Below are 22453 nucleotides of genomic sequence, written 5' to 3' on the forward strand. Positions count from 1 at the left end.
TGCGCTACAGGGCAAAGGGTGATGTCAAGCTTTCAACAAGCCTTAAGAGTACAAAGAAGAATGCTACGTATCCGAGTTCTCAAATTCAAAATGAAATCATCAATGCCTGTAATACTCATGTTCTTGATGCTTTGGTCAACAGGGTTAATGCTGCAAAGTGTTTATTTTTTTTGCTGATGAAACAACAGATATTTCAGGCATTGAACAGTTTTTGCTGTGTGTTAGATATTTGCATGCCAATGACAACTCTGTTGCAATGAAAGAAGATTTTTTTGCAATTTATACCTGTTTATGATGTGACAGGCAGAAACTTGGCTGATGTTATCACAACCAATCTGACAAAATATGGTATTGACACGGTTTACCTGCGAGGACAAGGGTACGACGATGCTGCTTCTATGAGTGGGAAATTCAATGGTGTCCAGAGACACATAACTGATAAATTCCCACTTGCACCCTATGTACACTGCAGTGCCCATTCCATAAACTTAGCAATTTCTGATGCTTGTAAAGAAGTTCCTGTGCGAAATTGCATGAGAGTAATTTCTAGCACTGAAAACTTTCTCAATACACCCAAACGAAAGTACATTTTGGCTCTTTCGGTGGAGAATAAAGCACCTGAATCGAAAAAAAAAAAAGTTTAAAAGGTCTCTGCTCCACCCGGTGGGTTGAGAGGCATGACTCAGTCATTGTCTTTCTAGAATTAATCCATGCAGTTGCAGATGCCCTTGAGATCATATCAGGTTGGCAAGACAGAGATTCTGCCACGCAAGCCAATCAATTGTTGTGTTCTATAACACAGCCAGAATTCATCATCACTCTACTTACCATTGCTAAATTGTTTTCCTTTAGTTTACCTCTGTGCAACTTACTGCAGCAACGGAACATTGATTTAGGTGCTGCGATGCATCACGCAGAAATAGTGGAAGATTTAATCAGTTCGTTCAGAAATAATACTGTGAATGAAATTAACAACATTTTCTGTGAGACTCAAACTCTGTGTAGTGAGCTTCAAATTGACATCATAATGCCAAGGCAGGCTAAAAGACAAATGTACCGTGCTAACCCACAAATCACTAGCCCTGAGGAGTACTTTCGTATTGTTGTATTTGTAGCATTTTTTGATCACTTTCTTTCACAAATGTGTGACCGTCTGTCCAGTCACAAAACTCTCCTTACAAACTTCATGTGTCTACTACCATCAGGATCTGCCACAAAACGGTCAGAACCTACAGCACAACAATGTGACCAAATTAAAGAGTTGGTCAATATATACAAGGCTTACACTGACAGCACTTCTGTAGCTGCAGTAGGTGAACTTAGGGTTTGGTACAAATCACTTGCGAACAACAGACCCAAAACGTCATACATGCATATGCAATGTGCAATGCAGAAATGTTCCCAATCATTTCTAGACTGCTGAAAGTATTTGTCAACGAGCTCGGTGGAGCGTTCGTTTTCAACTCTCAGAAGACTCAAACCGTATTTGAGAAATACCACCACTGAAGATCGATTGAATGACCTGGCCTCATTATACATTCACCGTGATATTAAAGTTGAACCAAACTGTGTTGTAGATGTCCTGGCAAGAACGAACAAACGTTTGAGCCTTTCATAGATATCCGATTGTAGTTCTCTAGTTCTGACAAAACTTGCTGTATTAAACAAGTGTTCAATCAGAAATTTGCATTCTACCATTTGTTGTGTGTGAAATTATCTGCCATTCAATCACAGATCTTTATGAATCTTCACAGGTGGCAACTGAACTTGTCTAAAAAGTGTGGGTCCACGGGGGGGGGGACCTGGTTACGCCCCTGATTTTCTTTGGTTCTGATCCAATTTTCTTACCGTATTCAATACTATTAACACTCGAAAAAAGAAATCTTTGAAACAAAAACTTTTTGATTCACCTTAAATTTATATTTTTAATTAACTTTGTTACAATTCACTGAATGAACTTGCCATTCGAAAACACACTATAAATACATACAAACGACATAACATGCTTTTAAAAAATTAAAACACAGCTGTGTAAATGGTAAGTTTGTTTTGTTTATTAGAAGCCTAAGGCTTTTTCTGCACAGTCCGTAAATTTGAACTTCCGACCAAAGGGAAGGCACCCGACCGGCAGTACCTACCATTAATTCTTCGGCTACACTTCAAACAACAAATTGTAGAATTGAACGTGACATTATGATGTCCTTACTGTTGAAATATCGAGTTTGTTTACCGGCGTCGGGTTTCAATCCCGCAACCCCCAGGTTACAAGTCGAATGCCCTAACTATCATGCCCACACAAACTGTTAGTGGGAAGAAATATGTTAAACAAAAACGTGACAGGTCTCGACGACTACACGTATTTCATAACCAACAAGCTCTACGTTTATCTTATAAAACGAAACTTTGAGCCTCCCAGCGGAAGAACGGTATGTCTGTAGACTCAAAATGGAGAAGCCGGGTTTCGATACCCGTAGTGGGCAGAGCACAGACAGTCCACTGTGTAGGTTTGTGCTTAACTACACACAAATAAAACTTTGAACGTTATACAAATGGGCAATCTCATCATAAAGAAACGTTAACCATTCTATAAAAAAACTAGAGAAAATAAAAAGTAAAACGGTTTAAAATTTTCCTTGAAATCCAATTAGATTCCGTAACAATAACAACAAAAATGTAACAAAATATTTTGCATGAAGAATCAATTTCAGACACTAATCCAAACAACACGTGGGCAAGTTTTGTTGCTATGTGACTTATACCTTACACGGACACAAGTTGCCTGCAACTGAAAGATGTATATACAGCTAAAGGCTACAGTTATAAATTAACAATGATGACGTACTCTCTCTCGTAGCTTAGTATACCATTGCCAATTAAATCTTCAATTCAAATTAAATACTTGTGTTATTTTATTTACGTCTTAAGTTTGTGAAAATATATAAATTCTGAATGAAGTATTCTAAAGTAAACTGCTCTAAATGGCTTGCGACCCTAATAATCGGGATTACGATATCCGCGGTGGGAAGAACACAGATAACCTATTGTAAGTTTGCGCTTAACAACAAACCTACTATAATAAAGGTTAGAGGCAAGGTTCGTGCTGTAAAATTTTGTCAGGTCTTAAACAATGTAATAGTTGATCTAATTTGAAAGATTGTTGTTAACTTTCAAATGTGTGTATATTTATTTATAAATATATATGTTGATAAGATCTGTCACACCAATATGATTGATGTCCCAAATAAATCGTAAACTAAGACGGAAGCCTTTTACAAAATAACAAAACTCAATTTTTGACACTCATTTTTCAAGCTTCATACGAACTAAATCTTCACTTTAGGCTACAGTTTCTCACTTGATACTTTGTACCGTAACAACAAACTGACCAGTTGCCTTCTCGGCAAATGATCGCAAAACCGCTACAAAAATTGTACTTTATGTTGATTCCAATTTCAAATATTATTGTAGATCATATACAATGTCCACATGCTAAGTTTTCAACCGTTTATGGCTATGTTAAAATAGATTGCTGTACGTCTAATGCAACAGTGATTAACAGTATCATAAAGTGAAGATCTTAAATTATTTAAAGCTTTGATACTCAGAGTGTAAGCTAATCATATCATGACTTATTTAGAATTCAGAATGATTTAAAGTGTCTTATGATATCGACCAATAATACCCACATGCCGAACCTGATTATCTTAATTTCCTCTTTATTTGCTAATATGCCGCTACATGGACAGGTTTGTTTGGTTTATTTTGAATTTCGCGCAAAAATAATTGAGGGCTATCTGCGCTAGCCGTCCCTAATTTAGCAGTGTAAGACTAGAGGAAAGACAGCCAGTTATCACCACCCACCGCAAACTCTTGGGCTACTCTTGTACCAACAAATAGTGGGACTAACCGTCACATTATAACGCCCCCACGGCTGAAAGGGCAAATATATTTGGTGCGACGGGGATTCGAACCCGCGAGCCTCAGATTAAGATTCGAGTGCCTTGACTACCTAGCCATGCAGAGGCCTATATGGACAGGCAAGTAAAATAAAAAAGCCGAATTAGCTCACGTGAGTTGTACATATACAACAGAAGTTTTAGGTTTTGCTTTTACATTAATTACACATCTTTCGACTCTTAAGGTATGATTTCCGCGCAGATCTAACATGTCACAATACACATGCAAACTGGTTTTTAAAGTTACAACATCAGTATTTATAGTGGTGAAAACTACACAGACATTGCATCGAAACAGGCAGCTCAGTGACGTAATTAGTCTCCAAAGGAAACAAAACTATGATTCTGATGATATGTTACAACCTTTGTAAGTTAGTCAAACTTCACGAAACACTTTACCTTGAGAATGAAGCAAAATACCTTACAATTATTTTCCAGTTCTACAGCTATTTATAGTTAATTATTACAAACCCTTATGCCTTCAGTAACAACGATAGAATTCTTACAGTTCTGGTTCGTTGCACGTCTACCATGAAATAAACCCTGAATCGGAAGTTGTTAAGGTTGACTTTAACAGTACGTTTGTACGTACGTAAACAACCTGTAAAAGTTCTGATGGGAGTGTGGCCGAAGCCAGCTGACCTCTTCTTTTGGTAACTGCAACTAAACTTGTTTGTGAACTTAGGTAGACCTGGAGAGTGAGTGCTCAGCTTAAAATGAGAAGAAAAAAAATTACTACGGATCACGCCCATACAGTTACATTCAGTATTTCGTTATCAACTGCATTTGTTGTGAATTTACAAACTATTATAATGCATCGCATCCCGACTGTTTTTCAATAAACACAACATGCAAAAACACGTTTACGTCAAACTCGCTGATTGATTGTACGGAAGTAAATATACCTTGCCTGCGATACCATAAGCATCGTTATCAACTGTGTCAAATTAATTCTATATGAAAAATAATCAACGTTGCAACTAAAACATGTTTGTCGTTTATTTCATTTCGAATCACCGAAGCAATTACAACAACAAGAGTGAAAAAATATGATCAGAAGAAAAAAAACTGAAAAAAAGAAAACGCTTTGTAACAGTTGCATTAAATAGCTTTAGAACTTCGAGACGATTATGCAACTTCAACTTACTACCGCCACACAAACACGCGTAAATAACAGGAAACTGCTGCGTTGGTTACAAGCAGTGCAGTTTTCAAGGTTAGCATTACAAGAAAACTCCCACGAGATTCAAGTTGAATTTTGCAAAACTTAAAAACACATAGCTCTAGCCAAAGTATTAAGCTGTCAAGTATGCGATGTCCTCGTCTTTATATGATCTAACGAACAACTGTAACAGATAGAAAACAAACGATATCTGCCGACCATAAAAGAAAGTATAGAAATCGTTTTACGAAACTTTATTCGGTTTTATTCTTATTACGTTATCATGCAGTTTACAAAAAAAAATCACTGATATTTTCATAAAAATACGATAATTCTCATTAACGTTTGATCAAAGTAAGCTACTTATAAAAATTCAAAACTAAAAATTAAGCCAATAATGAACATATCTTATTTTTTAACATACTGGTTTCTTTTGAATTTGGTGCATAGCTACAAGAGAGTTATCTAAGCTAGCCGTCCCTAATTTAGCAGTTATAGACTAGAGGGACCACGGTCAGTAACCAAAACCGACCGCCAACTCTTGGGCTACTATTTTTACTAATCAACAGTTGGATTGACCATAACATTAATTCACCTTAACGGCTGAAAGGGTGAGCATATTCCTGTGACTGGAATTTTATCCCATGGTTCGCAGATTGTGGGTTGAGCGTCCTATTCACCAGGCTTTACTTACATAGCTATCAGACTGCATTAATTTCGTGAGCTGATTACGATCATTTTGATCAATAGTTTCGATTGTAACTCCAATAATAATACTTTAACAGGTTTCAACAAATACAAAGTGATTTAGATTTGTCCTGTAAGTCCACATACTAAGCTAACAACGGAAAAGAATCATCATAATTTAAGTACTATTATAAGCAAAAATACCAGACACAACCAATGGTGTTAATGAAATTAATATTACATACATAACTTATTTCTAACAGACATAAAAACTGTTTGCTTCGTGCACTATGAATGAAGAACGTGGAAATTTTGCTTGGCTGTTTACACATAAACACGATAATCGTGCCCAAGTACATTTCTTATAAATGACACTTCCATAATTTTTATAATAAAAGAAAACTAATCTGATAACTTTGTTTGATCATACTTTAAGTAAACAAACATAATGGCCTTAAAAGAATATGAAGGATTTTACTGAGAACGACTCAAAATATTTTAAAAAAGACGAAATTAAGTACATCATGAAATTGGCCAGCATGTGGTTTTCTATTAATCTCAAAGATAAAATATATATAGAGAGAAAATTATAGCATGTAATAAACTGATGTAAACAGAAAACAAAAGTTTGTAATTAATGTATCGTTAAATAAATAAGAGATGTTAAATTCAAAATAAATTCTAAAATTTTCAATCTGATGTTTCCACTCAGCATACTAGCGCACGTTTGAACAATAAACGGGAAAACAATTTTAATAAAACTTTATTAAAAGAATCTATGACAATTTCAAACTATAAAACCACACACATACTCTTACCACATGAAGGACAGAGTCTTTTAAAGATTTGTGGTGTTCATTTGTAGAAAAATACATATTCTCTAGCCAAGAACTAACATACTTTCTATTGTTAAAATACACCTTTATCTTTTAGGATTACTAGATTAAGTCACTAAAATCAGTTGCACCTAAAAGTACAGACCCTGAAGTAAGCACCTATATTTTGTTGAGTTGTTTTTTTTCTTTAACAACCTTATCTGCAGATCTTGTTTCCTTTTTGTTGCCCTCCCCCATAACCCAACATAACTTTTGGAACTTGAATAGGTTGGTAAGCCAGTTTTGTTTTGTTTTTAAACTAAGGTTATTTTAAATCTGTGTTCTGTATTTAATCCTAAAGGAAATATATCAAACATTTCGTTAACTAATTGAAAACGTATTTTGTTTTGTTTGTTTGTTTGTTTAACTAAGCAGTTGGGATTTAGTAGTGTTTTCATAAATCATACGATATCTTAATTTTTTACGGTGTGAAAGTTTTTCTAAGCTGGCGAAGCATAGTTATAATTAATTATATTTGTCATAAGACAAGGCTTATTATATTTTTTTGACACTGGTATGGTGAACATAGTGTGTTTGAAGTAATTATACATATTCACACTTTTTCTTCTTGAGAACCTACAAAAGACTGAATAAAGAATTCAGAAGTAAAACATGCAAGCCTAAAACTAATGTTTTATAACAAACGTATTAATATTTCAATTTTTGCTTAATTTTATACCAGTAAATAATGAAGTATTCTATGTGAGGAAACTCAATACTTTCTTGGATGATGGAAGAACTTTTTAGAAGTTTACTCAGTCAGAAGAAGTTTGCAAACACAAAATCATTTCAAAATAAAATTTTATTTAAAATACTCTATTTTCCTTGAAACATTTTAATTACTGATAAATAATATTCCCTAGATACAATTATGAACTGCGCAAGCGTTCACGCTTCTAAGTAAAATGGAAACGTTCACAGTAATATGTAAAAAAAACAGCAAAAATAAACTTCCTATAATTTATTGAAAGTATACATCCATAGGAAAAAAAAACAAATCCAGACTTAACTTTCAAATGCAAAAAAGATGCCTCAGAATACGTAAAACATCCGATTATAAGAAGTATTTTATCTCAGAGACATCTGAATTTTAAGCCATAACATACCTAACTAACCAGACAAGCAAGCTGCATTTCTATTACAAAACAGTGATTTTTTAAAAATATTTCCCCGAAAGGGAGCCAAAGGTCGGCTAGAGGGGTTACCTGTTTTAACTACTTGCACCACTATACAGTAGTATGTTGTCTGTCAGCTGTTAGAAACTAAAATGACGTCACATAAAGAAGAACGCTTAATATTGCAATTTGTACTGTCGCTCGAGACGTCAGTAAAACGTAAGCATGTCATGAGAAGAATTATGCACTGCGTAGTCTACAGTACAGCACGATATATGAGCCTAAAAAGAAAGAAATAATAATGTTCGTTATTCTTAATTTTTATTTTATTTACTTTTGAAACAAAACACTTTCGGGAACCCTACGAATGTACATTCAGCTGGTTATTCGCCCAAGATATTGTGTGACTGTGTTCCTGTCACACACACTATGAATTTAAGTAGAAAAATATACATTTTTGCTTTTACAGTAAAGCATGACTGTAGCTATTAGACTGAATCAAAATCATTTATTTTGCGTTTCGTATCAATATGTTAAATCTATATATGTAAGGTTCAGCGTAAATACACTTACAGATTCATATGTCATCCAAATAAGCACCATTTCAAAAAATTTCCTGTCACGGTAATAAAATTTGTATCGAGATGAGTATCAAGTTTTTTTGACAGATGTGTTACAACTTACATGACCATACCATTTGCTTAACTAACTTGAACCTATATTTTCACGTTATTATATATTTACATGACAGTAGAAGTTCCCAGATTAGCTGAAGTTCTGTGACTGTGCACGAAAATTATTAAATCCAACCATGACTTTTGTTTCGTGACATTCCCACTGGGTTTCCTTTATAATGAAAAAGAAAAAAAAACCGTGCCAATGGTGCTCGAAATCCTGCAAAGTTGCGTGAAACATTTTCTGTTGTTCATTTTATAAGAAGTCTGTGCTCGGTCCTAGGTTAACCATATCCCGAGAAATAGGGACAAACTTCATACAGTGTTTCGTATAATGTTTTGGTTTGAAATATTTAAAGGGTCTGCCCCTAAATATACTTTCACTAACCTTATCACACTGTACCTTTGCATATAATATTTCATAACACGTTTTAAGGGAAGATGTCAATCAACAATAACGGTCATGGAACCACTTTCTCCCTTCTAAACAGGTCTCCTTTTTGAGTAATACACTGTTAGTTGAAAAAACAACAACAACAAAACAGTAAAATCAAATTTTAATTTATGTAGTACATGACACGTAAGATTTGTACCAACTACAAAATACACTGAATTATCATTTTTCAAGTAATACATTTATGGCCAGCTTACATTCCACGAGCATAAAGCAGTTTTAACTGCTATTTCTTTACCAAATAAATAACGACGAATACAACGAAACTCAAATAATTTGATAGTTGACATTTATCAAATGATTCGGAAGTCAAATCCAAACTTTACTAATAAACTTACCTACAAAATTTCGCTCTTAAAATTTCCGCTCATGATATTAACAATATAACGATTGTTGTTTGTTGAAGTTCCAGCAAAGCTATTCGAAGGTTTTCTGCGCTCGCTGGCCCTAGTACTGACATGATAGACTAGAGTGCTCTTGTGATAAAAGAGCTGAAATTGATCATCACTCTTAAAACTAAACAACGGCCCAAAAGTGTGAAGGGCGATTGTTTATCTTATTGTTATCCGATAACGGGACCGCACTCGGCCCTAATAAAACAAACAATTTTCTTATAATCTAATATTCAAATTTTTAATGACCCTGAGGCACTCTCAAAGTCACAACATATATAACAAGAAACTTTAAGTGAAGGTATTCAACAGACTCATAACTATTCAGATACATTAATTCCTTACAACTACATAATTGTACTGTGTTGCTTACATGTCTACTTTGACCCCAAAACATTCCACATAGTTATATACATACAAAAATAGCTGCGAAATGGGTTGTAATAATAATTATTTTAATTAACATTAATTAAATGTTAATGTAAGTCACTTTTATTTCCGAAAAAACTGAGCTTTTTTTTTTCCTAGCAAGTTCGTTCAGGCATCAGACAAACCTGAAAAACTAAGTTAAAAACACAGCGGGAGTTATTGTGTAAACAATTCAAAAAGTGAATTAAATTTTATCTAAACCTTGCAGTTTAATTCCATTAAAAACCAAAACACTGATATTCACCAATTCCCTACTATGTAATTGCGTTACTACAAACGTTTCTCGTCAAGTCACTAAATGTTTAACAGATGCATAAAAATGTACTTTGTCCTATTTTAATTCAGTCTGTCTGTCACTCGACTCCAGATCAAAGTTCGTAATACAACTGTTTGTTTGTTTGTTTTGAATTTCGCTAGCCGTCCCTAATTTTGCAGTGTAAGACTAGAGGAAAGGCAGCTAGTTATCACCACCCACCACCAACTATTGAGCTACTCTTTTACCAACGAATAGTAGGATTGACCGTCACATTATAACGCCCCACGGATGAAAGGGCGATGTAATACAACCGAATATCACTGCCGGAAAATCACCTATTCAATTTTTGGTACGCAGTTTAACAAGCTCTTTCCTATATGAAGAGGGGCGTGGGTTCAAATCCCTGTCACACCAAACATGCTCGCCCTTTCAGCCGTGGAGTCCTTATAATGTGATGGTCAATCCCAATATTCGTTGGTAAGAAGAGTTGCCCACGAGTTGGCGGTGGGTGGTGATGACTAGCTGCTTTCTTTTTAGTCATGCACTATCAAATTAGGGACGGCTAATGCAGATAACCCTCGTGTAGTTTTGCACGAAATTCAAAAACAAAAATCCTAAATGAAAGTTCTGTTGTAACAAACTTCAATGAAACGTAGCCGGTGGGCAACGAATAACTGCATAACTAAAAATATCGAAGAATGAAGTCACATCCAAATCTGTTAAATGATTCACAAGAAATATTTATATAAGATGTTCATGAAAAAAAAAAAAAAAGGAGGAAAACGTGCAGCCAGCTATGAGTTTGGGGTAATCAAAATATTTATTTTAAAATTTAAACAAACTAGCAATAATAAGAATGTGTCACATGTTAATTAAATATGCTTAGCGAAAATTATTTTTTTGAACTAAGCCTTTCTGACACAAATTTTCAAACACCTGGTCATTAGATTTCGACATGCGTTTTATTCATAATTTAAAACACTAATTAAGTTCTCCATAACGACTACTAATTTCACAAAATTATACTACGTAAGTACGTGAAATACCGTGATCTATTTCGTGTCTTCTCAAACATTTAAACATGTTGTAAACACTCATGTTAACGTTTTCCCAAATTAAACATACATGAAAGCACATTTCGTCAAAAATTTGTAAAGTACATCCCAATAACGACTCGAATACCATTAAATTATATATTTAAAGTGTCCGAAAGCGGTTTACATGTTATTTAACAATCTTCGTTTGTCGTCATTTAAACGTATTTTATTCATAACCAAACGAAATAAATGAGCGCGAACGACAAGTTAGTTCCTTAAAGCCTTAGCTCTCTCGGGTAAACGTCAACATACGAGAACTGAGGCGTAAATACACACGGAGACAGTCAAAAAATAATTAATTTTTTCGATTGTTGCTAAGCGCAAAGCCGCCCAATGGTCTATCTGTGTTGTTCCCACGACGGATATAGAACCTCGTTTTTTAGTGTTACAACCTTCAGGCTTATTGTTGAGCCACTGAAAATAGAGTCATAAATCTTTGTAACGTTTTTTGTTTTGGATTGAAAATGTATGCAACCCAGAACTCTGAATAAGCCGCTAAAGTATTTGCAAACTTTTATCAATGTCATGAAAGCGCAAAACATTATTAACACTTAAAGTTTCACTTAAAATGTACGAAAACTTGTTTATTGTTATAATCTCTCGACCACAGATCTCCCCGCCTTTTTTTTATATTAAAGCACAAAAAATCAGGTATTAAATTTTCATTTTTCTCAGAGCTTAGGTTCAAAGCGCAAGGCTTGAAAAAAACTGTAAGAGGAAATAAGATACCAAGTAATTCTGTTATTTGTTTTTGTTATGCTAATAATAATAATAAAAAAAAAAACACGTTATTTTAAAGCCGCACACTTTCATGGTGCTAACAACATCAAACTTGTGTGTGTGTGTGTGTGTGTGTTTTCTTATAGCAAAGCCACAGCGGGCTATCTGCTGAGCCCACAGAGGGGAATCGAACCCCTAATTTTAGCGTTGTAAATCCGTAGACTTACCGGGGGACTTCAAACTTCAGTGTATCTATAGCGTTACACTTTCAGCTGATACAACACTGTTGAATACAACATTACTCGTTCAGTTTAATTGCGTCCTGTGTACTTTCAGTAAAGTTCGAGAATTGTTTCTGAATTTCGCTCAAAGCTATACGAGGGCTATTTGCGCTAGCCGTCCCTAATTTAGCACTGTAAGATTAGAGGGAAGACATCCTATCAAATCCCCAGTCTCCGCTAAATACTAATGAGGTAATTAAAAGAAAACACCACGTTTGTAGAAGTTTCACCAACTACGTTATAACGAACGAGAATATTCGAAATTTGTTCCACAGAGTTTTCGTTTGTTTGTTTGTTTTTGAATTTCGCACAAAGCTACTCGAGGGCTATCTGTGCTAGCCGTCCCTAATTTTGCAGTGTACGACTAGAGGGAAGGCAGCTAGTCATCACCACCCACCGCCAACTCTTGGGCTACTCTTTTACCAACGAATAGTGGGATTGACCGTCACATTGTAACGCCCCCACGGCTGAAAGGGCGAGCATGTTTGCCGCGACGGGAATGCGAACCCACGACCCTCGAATTACGAGTCGCACGCCTTAACGCGCTTGGCCATGCTGGGCCGTCAGAATTTTCGTTATCTAATTCCAAACGAAGAGATACTGAATTCGGACTATGTCGTAACCGCACTTTTATCTTATATTGTTGACTTCCTCTAAGATAAAAATGTTATCTAACTTATGTGATGTGTCTTCGTTCCCTATTCCAAACGAAGAGATACTGAATTAGGACTATGTCGTAACCGTACTTTTATCTTATATTATTGACTTCCTCTAAGATAAAAATGTTATTTAACTTATGTGATGTGTCTTCGTTTCCTATTAGAATGCTACAAAAAACAAAAATATAACTACGTCCGCAAATCTTCACACCTTAACACTGTAGTCAGAGTACAAAGTTACCGATACACAAAAGAACAGAGAATATCTTATGACGAAAGTTTTCCAGTATGTCGTAACAGGGCCTGGCATGGCCTTCCGCGTTAAGGCGTGTGCTTCGTAATCTGCGGGTCGCGGGTTCGCGCCCGAGTCGCGCCAAACATGCTCGCCCTCCCAGCCGTGGGGACGTTATAATGTAACGGTCAATCCCACTTTTCGTTGGTAAAAGAGTAGCCCAATAGTTGGCGGTGGGTGGTGATGACTAGCTGCCTCCCCTCTAGTCTTACACTGCTAAATTAGGGACGGCTAGCACAGATAGCCCTCGAGTAGCTTTGTGCGAAATTCCAAAACAAACAAATGTCGTAACAATATGGACGTCTCCAACAAAGAATCAGCACACAAGTGACACCAACAATGGAACTAAACTGACATCCCAATAAAGTACTTGGCAATTCCGAGATTGAAAAGTAATGCAATAAAAGGGAACATCACCCCACCATCATCTTTTGTGAGGTAGCGCATGACCCTATCGCGCTTTCCGCAGCATAAAGCGTCATCTCCACTTTGCGTAGGCTTCACGTACTTTGGCACCGATCTCTTCGTTCACCCACAGAATTATGTGGTTGAAATAAAAATGGCTGCCAAACTTGAGCCGTATTTCTGACACCTCTAAAACTCGACCTTTGGCATTCGTAGTATTATACATACTGCTTATTTCTGTTTATTAAATAAAGAAACATTACCAACACAACCTTTGAGTTAAAATCGTAGGAAGACTATATGATTAAAATATCCATATAATACTGTTGTCCAAAAATAAAAAAAACTATAACCTACTTCGTCTTCAAAGATGTTTTCAGTTTTTTTAAAACTGCCCACACAAAATCAAAATACACCGATAAACCAACGTTGCGAAAATATTTAAACTAGTTTCACTGAACTCAACAGCAATTATTGATGTATACAAAAACCTAGCACAATCACTTAAGAATTTTCTTCATGGACAATATACGCATTCAAGTTCATCAATCAGATATAACGCCATGAGAATAAACTCCATATAACATATATTTTGATTTATCGTTAGAATCTTTTACATTAATATGGTTGTTTCCAAGCACAGGTCAAAAACAATTTCTGAAATCACTAAAGAATTGCAGATGTCAGTTATCCTTAACCAATTATCAAACGTATTAAGTACGATGAAAAAAAGCATGTTCTTTAAATTTCTTGCTTAAATAGGACTACATTGCACAAAAAAGTGATTTCTGAATTATATTTGGTAAGTTATAAGTATGTACGTTACCTAGAAGTAACAGTGTTCGATTGAGGAAGCAATAACTCCATGGTTTATTTACACTGTCATCTGGAAGCAAAAGCAATATGGTACAGAATCGAAGTATTTGTGTTTTTAAAAATAGATCTGTTACACATACGTTACAAACTGCAATAGAGGGTCAATGAAGGACAAAGAAGACAAATTACTTTATAAAAACGATACAGAAAGGTAACTCACATAATACTTTAAGAAAAAAAACTCATTAAAGGCAACTGAAGTATTTTATTAATCTTAAAATCTTCATGAAAATCCTCATGTCAATAACTTTAAAACTCATAAAAAAGAAAAAAAAATATAATCAGCAGATGAACCACTAGTTTATTAATGATGTGGACTTTTTTTTTTTTAAGTTCCTACTAATAATATCAAAACAGCCATAAAATAACCAGCTTGTTCATATCTAGGTTATAAATATGTCACTGTTCATATTACTTAGGCACACCTTATTTATATTACTTCTCAACTGATCTTAAAATATTTCCCTTTTTTAGTTAAAAAATAGTATAACGTAAAAGGTGATTTAAGTCAGTGTTTTCTCAGTTCTTTCAGTCTAAGGCTCCCTTAACTTGAATAAAAAAGATCAAGGCCCCCAACCTATAACTTTAGCATGGCAATTTAAAAATCAGTACCACAGAAGAAATAAAATTTCCTTTCTATATCATGTATCATTTAATTTATTCAACATAATATCTTTGGCTCATTGTTTATTTACAATTAAACATTGCAATTGTAAGTAAAAAACACCAATGAGGTGCATGCATGTAGGCATTCATATATATCTTAATTTACAGCAACAATCTAAAACAATATATATGTATAAATGGCTAGTATGGGTTGAGAAAAATTTTTTATGTACAATGACAATTGGGGCATCAAAAAAGATTAATAAAATAGAAAAAATATTTTAATAAAATAAATAACAATCCAATTGGTCATCTTAAAAAAAACTTAAACTGCATGAAAATATAGCTTCAACAAACTAATAAATACAAAACAAATCTTGTATTTATTTCACTGTTAACTGCAATTCAGTCTGTAAAATAGCATACAAAACAAACACATGCCACCTGACAAGACTAGTTCCAGTTTCACCTTGTCGGTATTTGGGTATGGATGATGTTAAATACCCAGGAGGGTCAGGTACATTTGACCTCTTCCTCCCTAGACAAGACTACCATAACATCTAAGTATAAATTTAAAAAAAATTCTGTGAATTACATGCTGTATGGACTAGTTCTAGATTATTTAAAAATGAAAAGATACATGTATCCACACATACAAACTCACAGTCATAAAAATAAATCAATTTAAACTTACTTTCAAATTAAGATAATGTATTCCTGTGATATTCAAATATACAGACTACCAACAGAAATATATTTAATGCTTGTACTACATAATATATTTTTAGCATAAGTTCAGCAGCGAACAAGAAAAACTTGAACAAATAGTTTTAAAAAAATCAAGCACATGGACAAATAGTTTAAAAAAAAATCAATCTTCAATTATTTAATAACACAGTGATAAAAACACTGGGGTTTCAACAAATCAGCCAGCTTCTAAGTTCAGTATCAATAGACTTGAACTGATTTTGGAGAAAAAGTAGCTTCCAGACACTTCTGTCCAGCTCTGACAGGAATAAAAATAATGACATATAACACTGTTAAGTTAGAATGAAAATTCCTGGCACAATGTTTACAATATTTTATTAGCTATGCAAATGATTATTCCTATTGTATATTGATTACAGGAAATAAAATGCAAATCTCTACATCATCCCTTAACTTGAGATTGGTCAATACGATAAGAATGCAGCAGTACAGAATCAAGCAGGTATAAGTCCTTACACAAGTGACCATTGTGGTATGCATCCTATAACTAAAACACACTTATGTATATATAATTGTCAGTAAAACATTGTTATTATTTCTTATCCTAAAAATCCAATTTCTAAATTACTTAAATAAAATTGATAATTACAATTCATGTGCTTTACTTGCTCTAAATTGTAAGAGTTGTTCATGAAAACTGATCATATATCTCCTATACCACTATTATATCTGTTCTATCCTATCTGGTCTTACGATTCCCTCGTATTGGCCCGAAAGGCCTCGAGCAGTGGATACAGCAGCTGTAGTGTGGTTGATATATTATATAACATATTCTCCATTGTTTTCACTCATTGGTTCTCAGAATTACAAAACAGTGTATGCTGTAATATTTTGCATCATCTTTATAAGGTTTAAACAAAAGTATTTTATTTCATAGTTATAAATGGATGAAATTACCAGATAATTTATGTGACATGTACAGAAGTGAATATACATGTATTTGGTTCTTTAAGGCATAATACTTCATGATAGTTACAACTACTTAATTATTTCATTTTAATTTATTACTATTCATAAAGTGTTAGCATTCTCTTTAGAATTTGGCAATTAACCTGATTACCTACAAGCAACAATTAGCCTCTTGTTAAACAATCAACCAAAATTACAATTAAATTAATGTTATAAACGTAAACAAATGAATGAAATTAGGTCTTCTGATTATTACTTTTTAAAATTATTACAGCTATCCAAGTCTCATAAGAGAATAGGTAATTAGTTGAATTTAAAAGTTAATTACGTTGATGATTAATCAATTGTCAAATTCCATTAATTGCCCAGCTCTAAATTCTTTAATTCAATTTTTTTCAAGTTTTTGTGAATGATAGTAACAGCATTCTCATCTGTTTACATTATTTAAAGGGCTGCTCAGAACCAGAACCTATCAAATCTATCTGTTATCTTATCAGGATAATCAAATTAATCTTGAAAAGACACCGAGCAATGTTTTGTGAATATATATAATGAAAATAAAACAAAATTAGCAGTAGAACTAAAACAAATTATACAATTTAAGTCCTTAACTTTTGATTTTAAAACTTCCATTAGATTTCAAAATAGGCTCAAATGAGAAAATATGGTAAACATCTTTGAAAACTCTATATATGGGCCAGTTCAATTATTGTAACACAAAAAAGGATTATCAAAACACTAATGCAATCTGACCAAACATTCACAGTTGGCCTGCTTATAAATTGATTTTAACTCATCCACAAACACACTTGCTTCTGTTGCACATTTTAACATAAAACACATTTGATTCTTGTTGCCAAGTATATGGAGGTTACAAGGTTCTTGACCCTTAGAGAAGCAGCTGTAGAGTCAAGACCCTGAAGAAAAGTGCAGAAGCAACATTATCATTTTTAGTTGTAAGATGCATTCAACAAGATAGGGCTAGTGAAATGCTCCAAAACTTAGTGTGCGAAATGTATTTGTTCATACATGCTTAGAAATGCTACCTCTTTTGATACTGCAATCACTCACTAATTAATTTCAATATTGGGCAAATTAAAAATAAAAGTTTCAAAATGTTCCAATATTATAATGCCAATTTGCAACCCTCATCTATGCTTCTCCCCTTCAGGAAAAATAAAAGACTGTGTATATGATTTAAAGTGCATGCTCTCCAGAAAATATATTTAGCTTCAATGGACTGCTCCTACTTGTTTTCAGAATGGGACATTTTAGCTTCTATATTGAAGCTTTCTTGTATCAGTACAGAAGTCAAAATACCATCTCAATGAAGAAACAGGAAAATCACTGCTACATCTACACTGCCTGAAATATTTTTATCCATCATGTATGTTCCTTTTTTCAAAAGTAACATCATACAGATAGAATGGCATCATATCATTTCCTACCAACATATATTCAAACCCAATGCACTTGTGAAAATAAACAGTATTTGATTTATCTATTCTTACACTCACAGAGATGCAAGTTTTTCACGTGATTTTTTAATACTTGTCATTGTTTATTGAATATTTGACTGGTCAACATTTATTCATATTGTTAAAAAATAAACAATGTCAATATTAGACACCTATTAAGTACCAATAACTTCTTTATTGTAAAACCCTGCTTTACAGAAAATAAGATGCAAACAATTATTTCAGGTTTTCCCTCTTTTCTAGAATTTCTTGTGGGTGTTTATTGTATTTTTAAGTATATTTGAACAACTGTAATAAATGTTTTAAACCACATCAGTCACTGTATCATCACTGACAAATGAAAAATGTTATCACGAAGCACTGTTCTTTAGCTGTTGACAAAAGTTGTTGCCATAAAGTGTCTTCACAGCAATTTTACCTTTAATAGATGGAGTAATTCAGCCAGCATTGGTTTGTCACCTTCATATTTAATTATGACATCTTCTTATAAAAGAGGGAAAGATCCTGATATGTGGAACTGCTTTAACCATTTAAAAATGCTAGACTCATAACATACACATTTAATATTCACTACTTATCACAATGTGATTACTTCTAAAACACCATAATAGTCAGTGAAATGAGTAGGCTATTGATCTGCATAAATGGAATTCAACTTAAAACTAACAAATTAGTGATAGGCTGCACAAAAATGAACATTTAATGTATTTTAGAATGACTAAGTAGCTGAATCTTTGGAAATGCCAAGTTTTTAATAAAAATATTGTTATGCTCATTCATCTAAGGAATTATTTGTGTATGTTTAATACAATGGATAATAAAAATATTGAAATATTTAATTTTAGATATTCTAAGAGTCTATACACTGCAAGTTTAAAACAAGGTTTAGATTTGCAACGTTATTACTTTTACTATATTTGTTTAGTCATCTATTATATTTCTGTGCTTTTTTGGTAAACTGTCAGTAACAGAAGAAGGCAGTGTCAATAACACTAATCTACGTAACACAGCTGAATTACTTATATGTAACAGACACCAGCTGTATGCCAATAAGACTGTTTCTGTTTTTATTTTTAATATTTTGTAACTGGTACTAGTTGACAAAACTAATGAAGAAATTTTAAGGTTGAGTGCTTGCTTAAATTCACAACTTAAATGAAGCTTATAAATTTCAATATGAAGTTTTAATATAGGTATTAGCTGGAACTTTTTCAAAGCAAATGTAAGTTTCAAGATCTTATTTTTTTAAGTTAAAATTCAAGGCTATCAATACTTTATAAGGAATTGTGTGAACACCACAACAGTGGTAAGTAATAGGAGTCAAGTGTTTAAGAAAGGAGAAGGAAAACAAATGCAAATTTAAATGGAAGCTAAATTACATGCATTTTTTCTTTTTAGCACTCAATCAGGCCTACATTATTATAAATAGAAGTACACATTATAATACAATATTATATTCATTATAACTTCAAGAAAAATGTCAATTTATGCTAATGATAATAGTAAAAAAAAACTGTAAAATAAGATATTGACAGCAGCTGATAAGTGATATAACCGGAGGCCTGTATCTAAACATCATAAAGTTATTACACAAAACAAACTCTGAAATGAAATGACTAAGAAGTACTATCAGTTATTAGAGAGCAGTTAACATACAATTTTTTTCCTTTTCAAATCTGTCCATCCAAACAAGTGCAGGAGTTATAGTTAAGTAATACTGTATACTTGTCTCCATTTTCAAATAGGAAAAACAGATTAATAGTGAATTAAGGAATTCTAGTTACACACCACAGGAAAAATGTATGTCCTTTATTTGACTCAATTCCAGTCACAGGACATACAGCCAAAATAACATTTTAAATGGCTACTATTTTTTATATATTCAAAGAGGAAAGATGTTCACATTCAAGTGTTTTACTGTCTACAGACAGAAAATAATCTCATTCTAAGTTTAATAAATACCAACTAATTAAAGTTTTTGTAATTTTTTGAACACTATCACATGTGAATACAGTGTTACTCTTTTCTGTTACTGCACAATAATTTCCTTAACCTTCTTTTAGTATACATATACAAACAGAAGTAAATCTAGGCTTATCATAATTAAGTTAAGCTATATGCATGCCAAAAAATTAATTCAAACACACTAGGTTTACTACTTACTTAAACAACATTTTATGCAATATTACCTAAAAAAGCATTTACCTAGAGTTGATGAAGGTCAACATATATTCTAAAATGTTTTGTTTGCAGACATTTTTCATACTTTATCACATACCTTTTTGGAACAATGCTATTGGCATAAGTATACTTGCCATTTTGAAATTGAACTGCTTCTTAAAATAATATTGGGTTCCAGTTTTCAGATTCTTCAGAAATACCTAACACACCTGAGCACACGTGTGTGTGTGTCCAAGAATGTAAAACCAAAAATCACCTAAGGCAAATAATTGAATGATGAATAAATTCACAAATCAAAAATGCATTTCTATCATGCAAGAAATGTTTGTCATCTCCGAAATAATTCTGAATAAGTCATCTTCCTTTCTGGAATATTCTAACCATTTAATTCTTATAACTTGTGTGTATCCACATATATTTTACCCATTTTCCGAGCATAGTCCCTTTTCCATGCAACCCAAATATAACAATAAATAACATACTTTGTTTACATATGTATTATAGACTATTATACATGTTGGCTCTCACAAAGCACTCAGAAGCTTGTTTTTTTCTTTTTTTAGGATTTGCAAAGTGTGCAAGAAACAAAAGGAAAGACACTTAGCAACTCCTTGAGTACAAAATGTTGCAACAAATTTTTGCAACTTGACAATGATTTTTTTTATTAGGGTACAAGTATTAGGTTTATAGCAAATTCTGGAAACTCCCAACCTAGAAACAAATAATTAAGTTCAATTAAATGAAAGTAAAACAACTACATTAGGATTCTATAAAGCAACATGCTTTTTAAAAAATAACAGCTAACATTTTACATTTTTGACACTACTGACACAAACAGCAATAAAAATAAAACTGTCATATGAAATCCCAAAGTAGTGTAGAGTAACAAATATAATACAGCACTAGTGAATAAGTTTAACACAGCAACTGCCAGTTTATACATTATACATTTATTTTGACCAAATAAACTGATTATATGTAAACAAATTTTGTAAATGTAATTTATCCATATTAAAATGCATAATATGTGCAATTTATCCATTATGAGGTGTACAATTTATTTTCATAATTATTTTCTCACCTTGGATTTGAGTCCTAGATCTCTCCCAGGTTAAGCTAAAGTGTTAACCCATTAGCATCTTTTATCTCAATTTGTAACCACTCAAATCCATGTACACGATGTAGTATAAAATGTACATGTAATTTAGTAGGCAATGAATATAACTTATCCACGTATAAAATATAAAATGTATACAACTTTTCCACACTGCTGTATGTAGTTTATCCATGATGCAGTATAAAATGTTTACGATATACACAATTTATCCAAGAGGCAGTATACAATGTACAGGATATGTGGTACTTCATGATAAATATAAATTTCATAATATCTTAGAACATGTTTTCTTCTGATTACAACTCTTCAACAGATGCTGTTAAAATGATCTAGAACAAAACAATAAACAAAATAAGTTATAAGCCTACACATTAACAAAGTTATTAGGATAAGTGTTTATCTTAACAGAAATAACTAGTGGTAGATTAATTTATTACAGTACACCATTGTTTATATTTTAATATAATACATAATAATAATAATAAGTACTAGTGTTTATATACATTATTAAAACTTAATACGTTATAATATTCATCAATACAACAGAGCAATGTGGATGCTTTTCTTGATACAAGTTATATGTACATTTCAAGACAAAATTGAACTACTTTGTATTAGTATAGTTGCAAAAAATCACAGGTGAGAAAATGGAAAAAAAGTAAATAATAAATACTATATCTCAATATATATATATATATATAATACTTTAATGAAACTTCTGGTTGAATGTTGTTGTTTTGAATTAAGCAGAAAGCTACACAATGGGCTATCTGTGCTCTGCCTACCACAGGTATCAAAACCCAGTTTTTAGCATTGTAAATCCACAGACATATAGCTGAGCCACTGGGGGTCACCAGTTGAAATAACAAACTTCCAAGTTTTAAGTTACAGTATAAGTAAAGTCATGAAGGCAATTCCTCAATAACAATTTTTTGTTCTAGCTAAAAATTGTTACCTTGAAATTTGTTTCACAGATACAGTACTACAATAAAATCTTTATTTTAATTTTATAGAAAAGAAGGGGAGAATATGTACTTGAAATATGACATACTAGAGATGGTGCA

The 22453-nt window shown here is 33.0% G+C and overlaps 1 protein-coding gene across 7 annotated transcripts in view; it reads right to left on the reverse strand.

Annotated features, from left to right (window-relative positions):
* LOC143233934 (leucine-rich repeat flightless-interacting protein 2-like) overlaps positions 1-22453 on the reverse strand; it is a 92887-nt gene that overhangs the window by 54963 nt on the left and 15471 nt on the right. For 2 of the 7 annotated variants that reach the window (XM_076470843.1, XM_076470842.1), the window contains exon 1: positions 4463-4723. The exons of 4 other annotated variants lie outside the window; for them this stretch is intronic. In XM_076470843.1, the coding sequence (XP_076326958.1) occupies positions 4463-4708 (246 nt within the window). In that variant the 5' untranslated portion in view covers positions 4709-4723. Of the gene's footprint in view, positions 1-4462; positions 4834-22453 lie in introns of those variants that run through there. One more of the 7 variants, XM_076470850.1, reaches the window with a different exon arrangement.

This window comes from Tachypleus tridentatus, chromosome 12 (assembly GCF_004210375.1).
Source record: "Tachypleus tridentatus isolate NWPU-2018 chromosome 12, ASM421037v1, whole genome shotgun sequence".
NCBI lineage: Eukaryota > Metazoa > Arthropoda > Merostomata > Xiphosura > Limulidae > Tachypleus > Tachypleus tridentatus.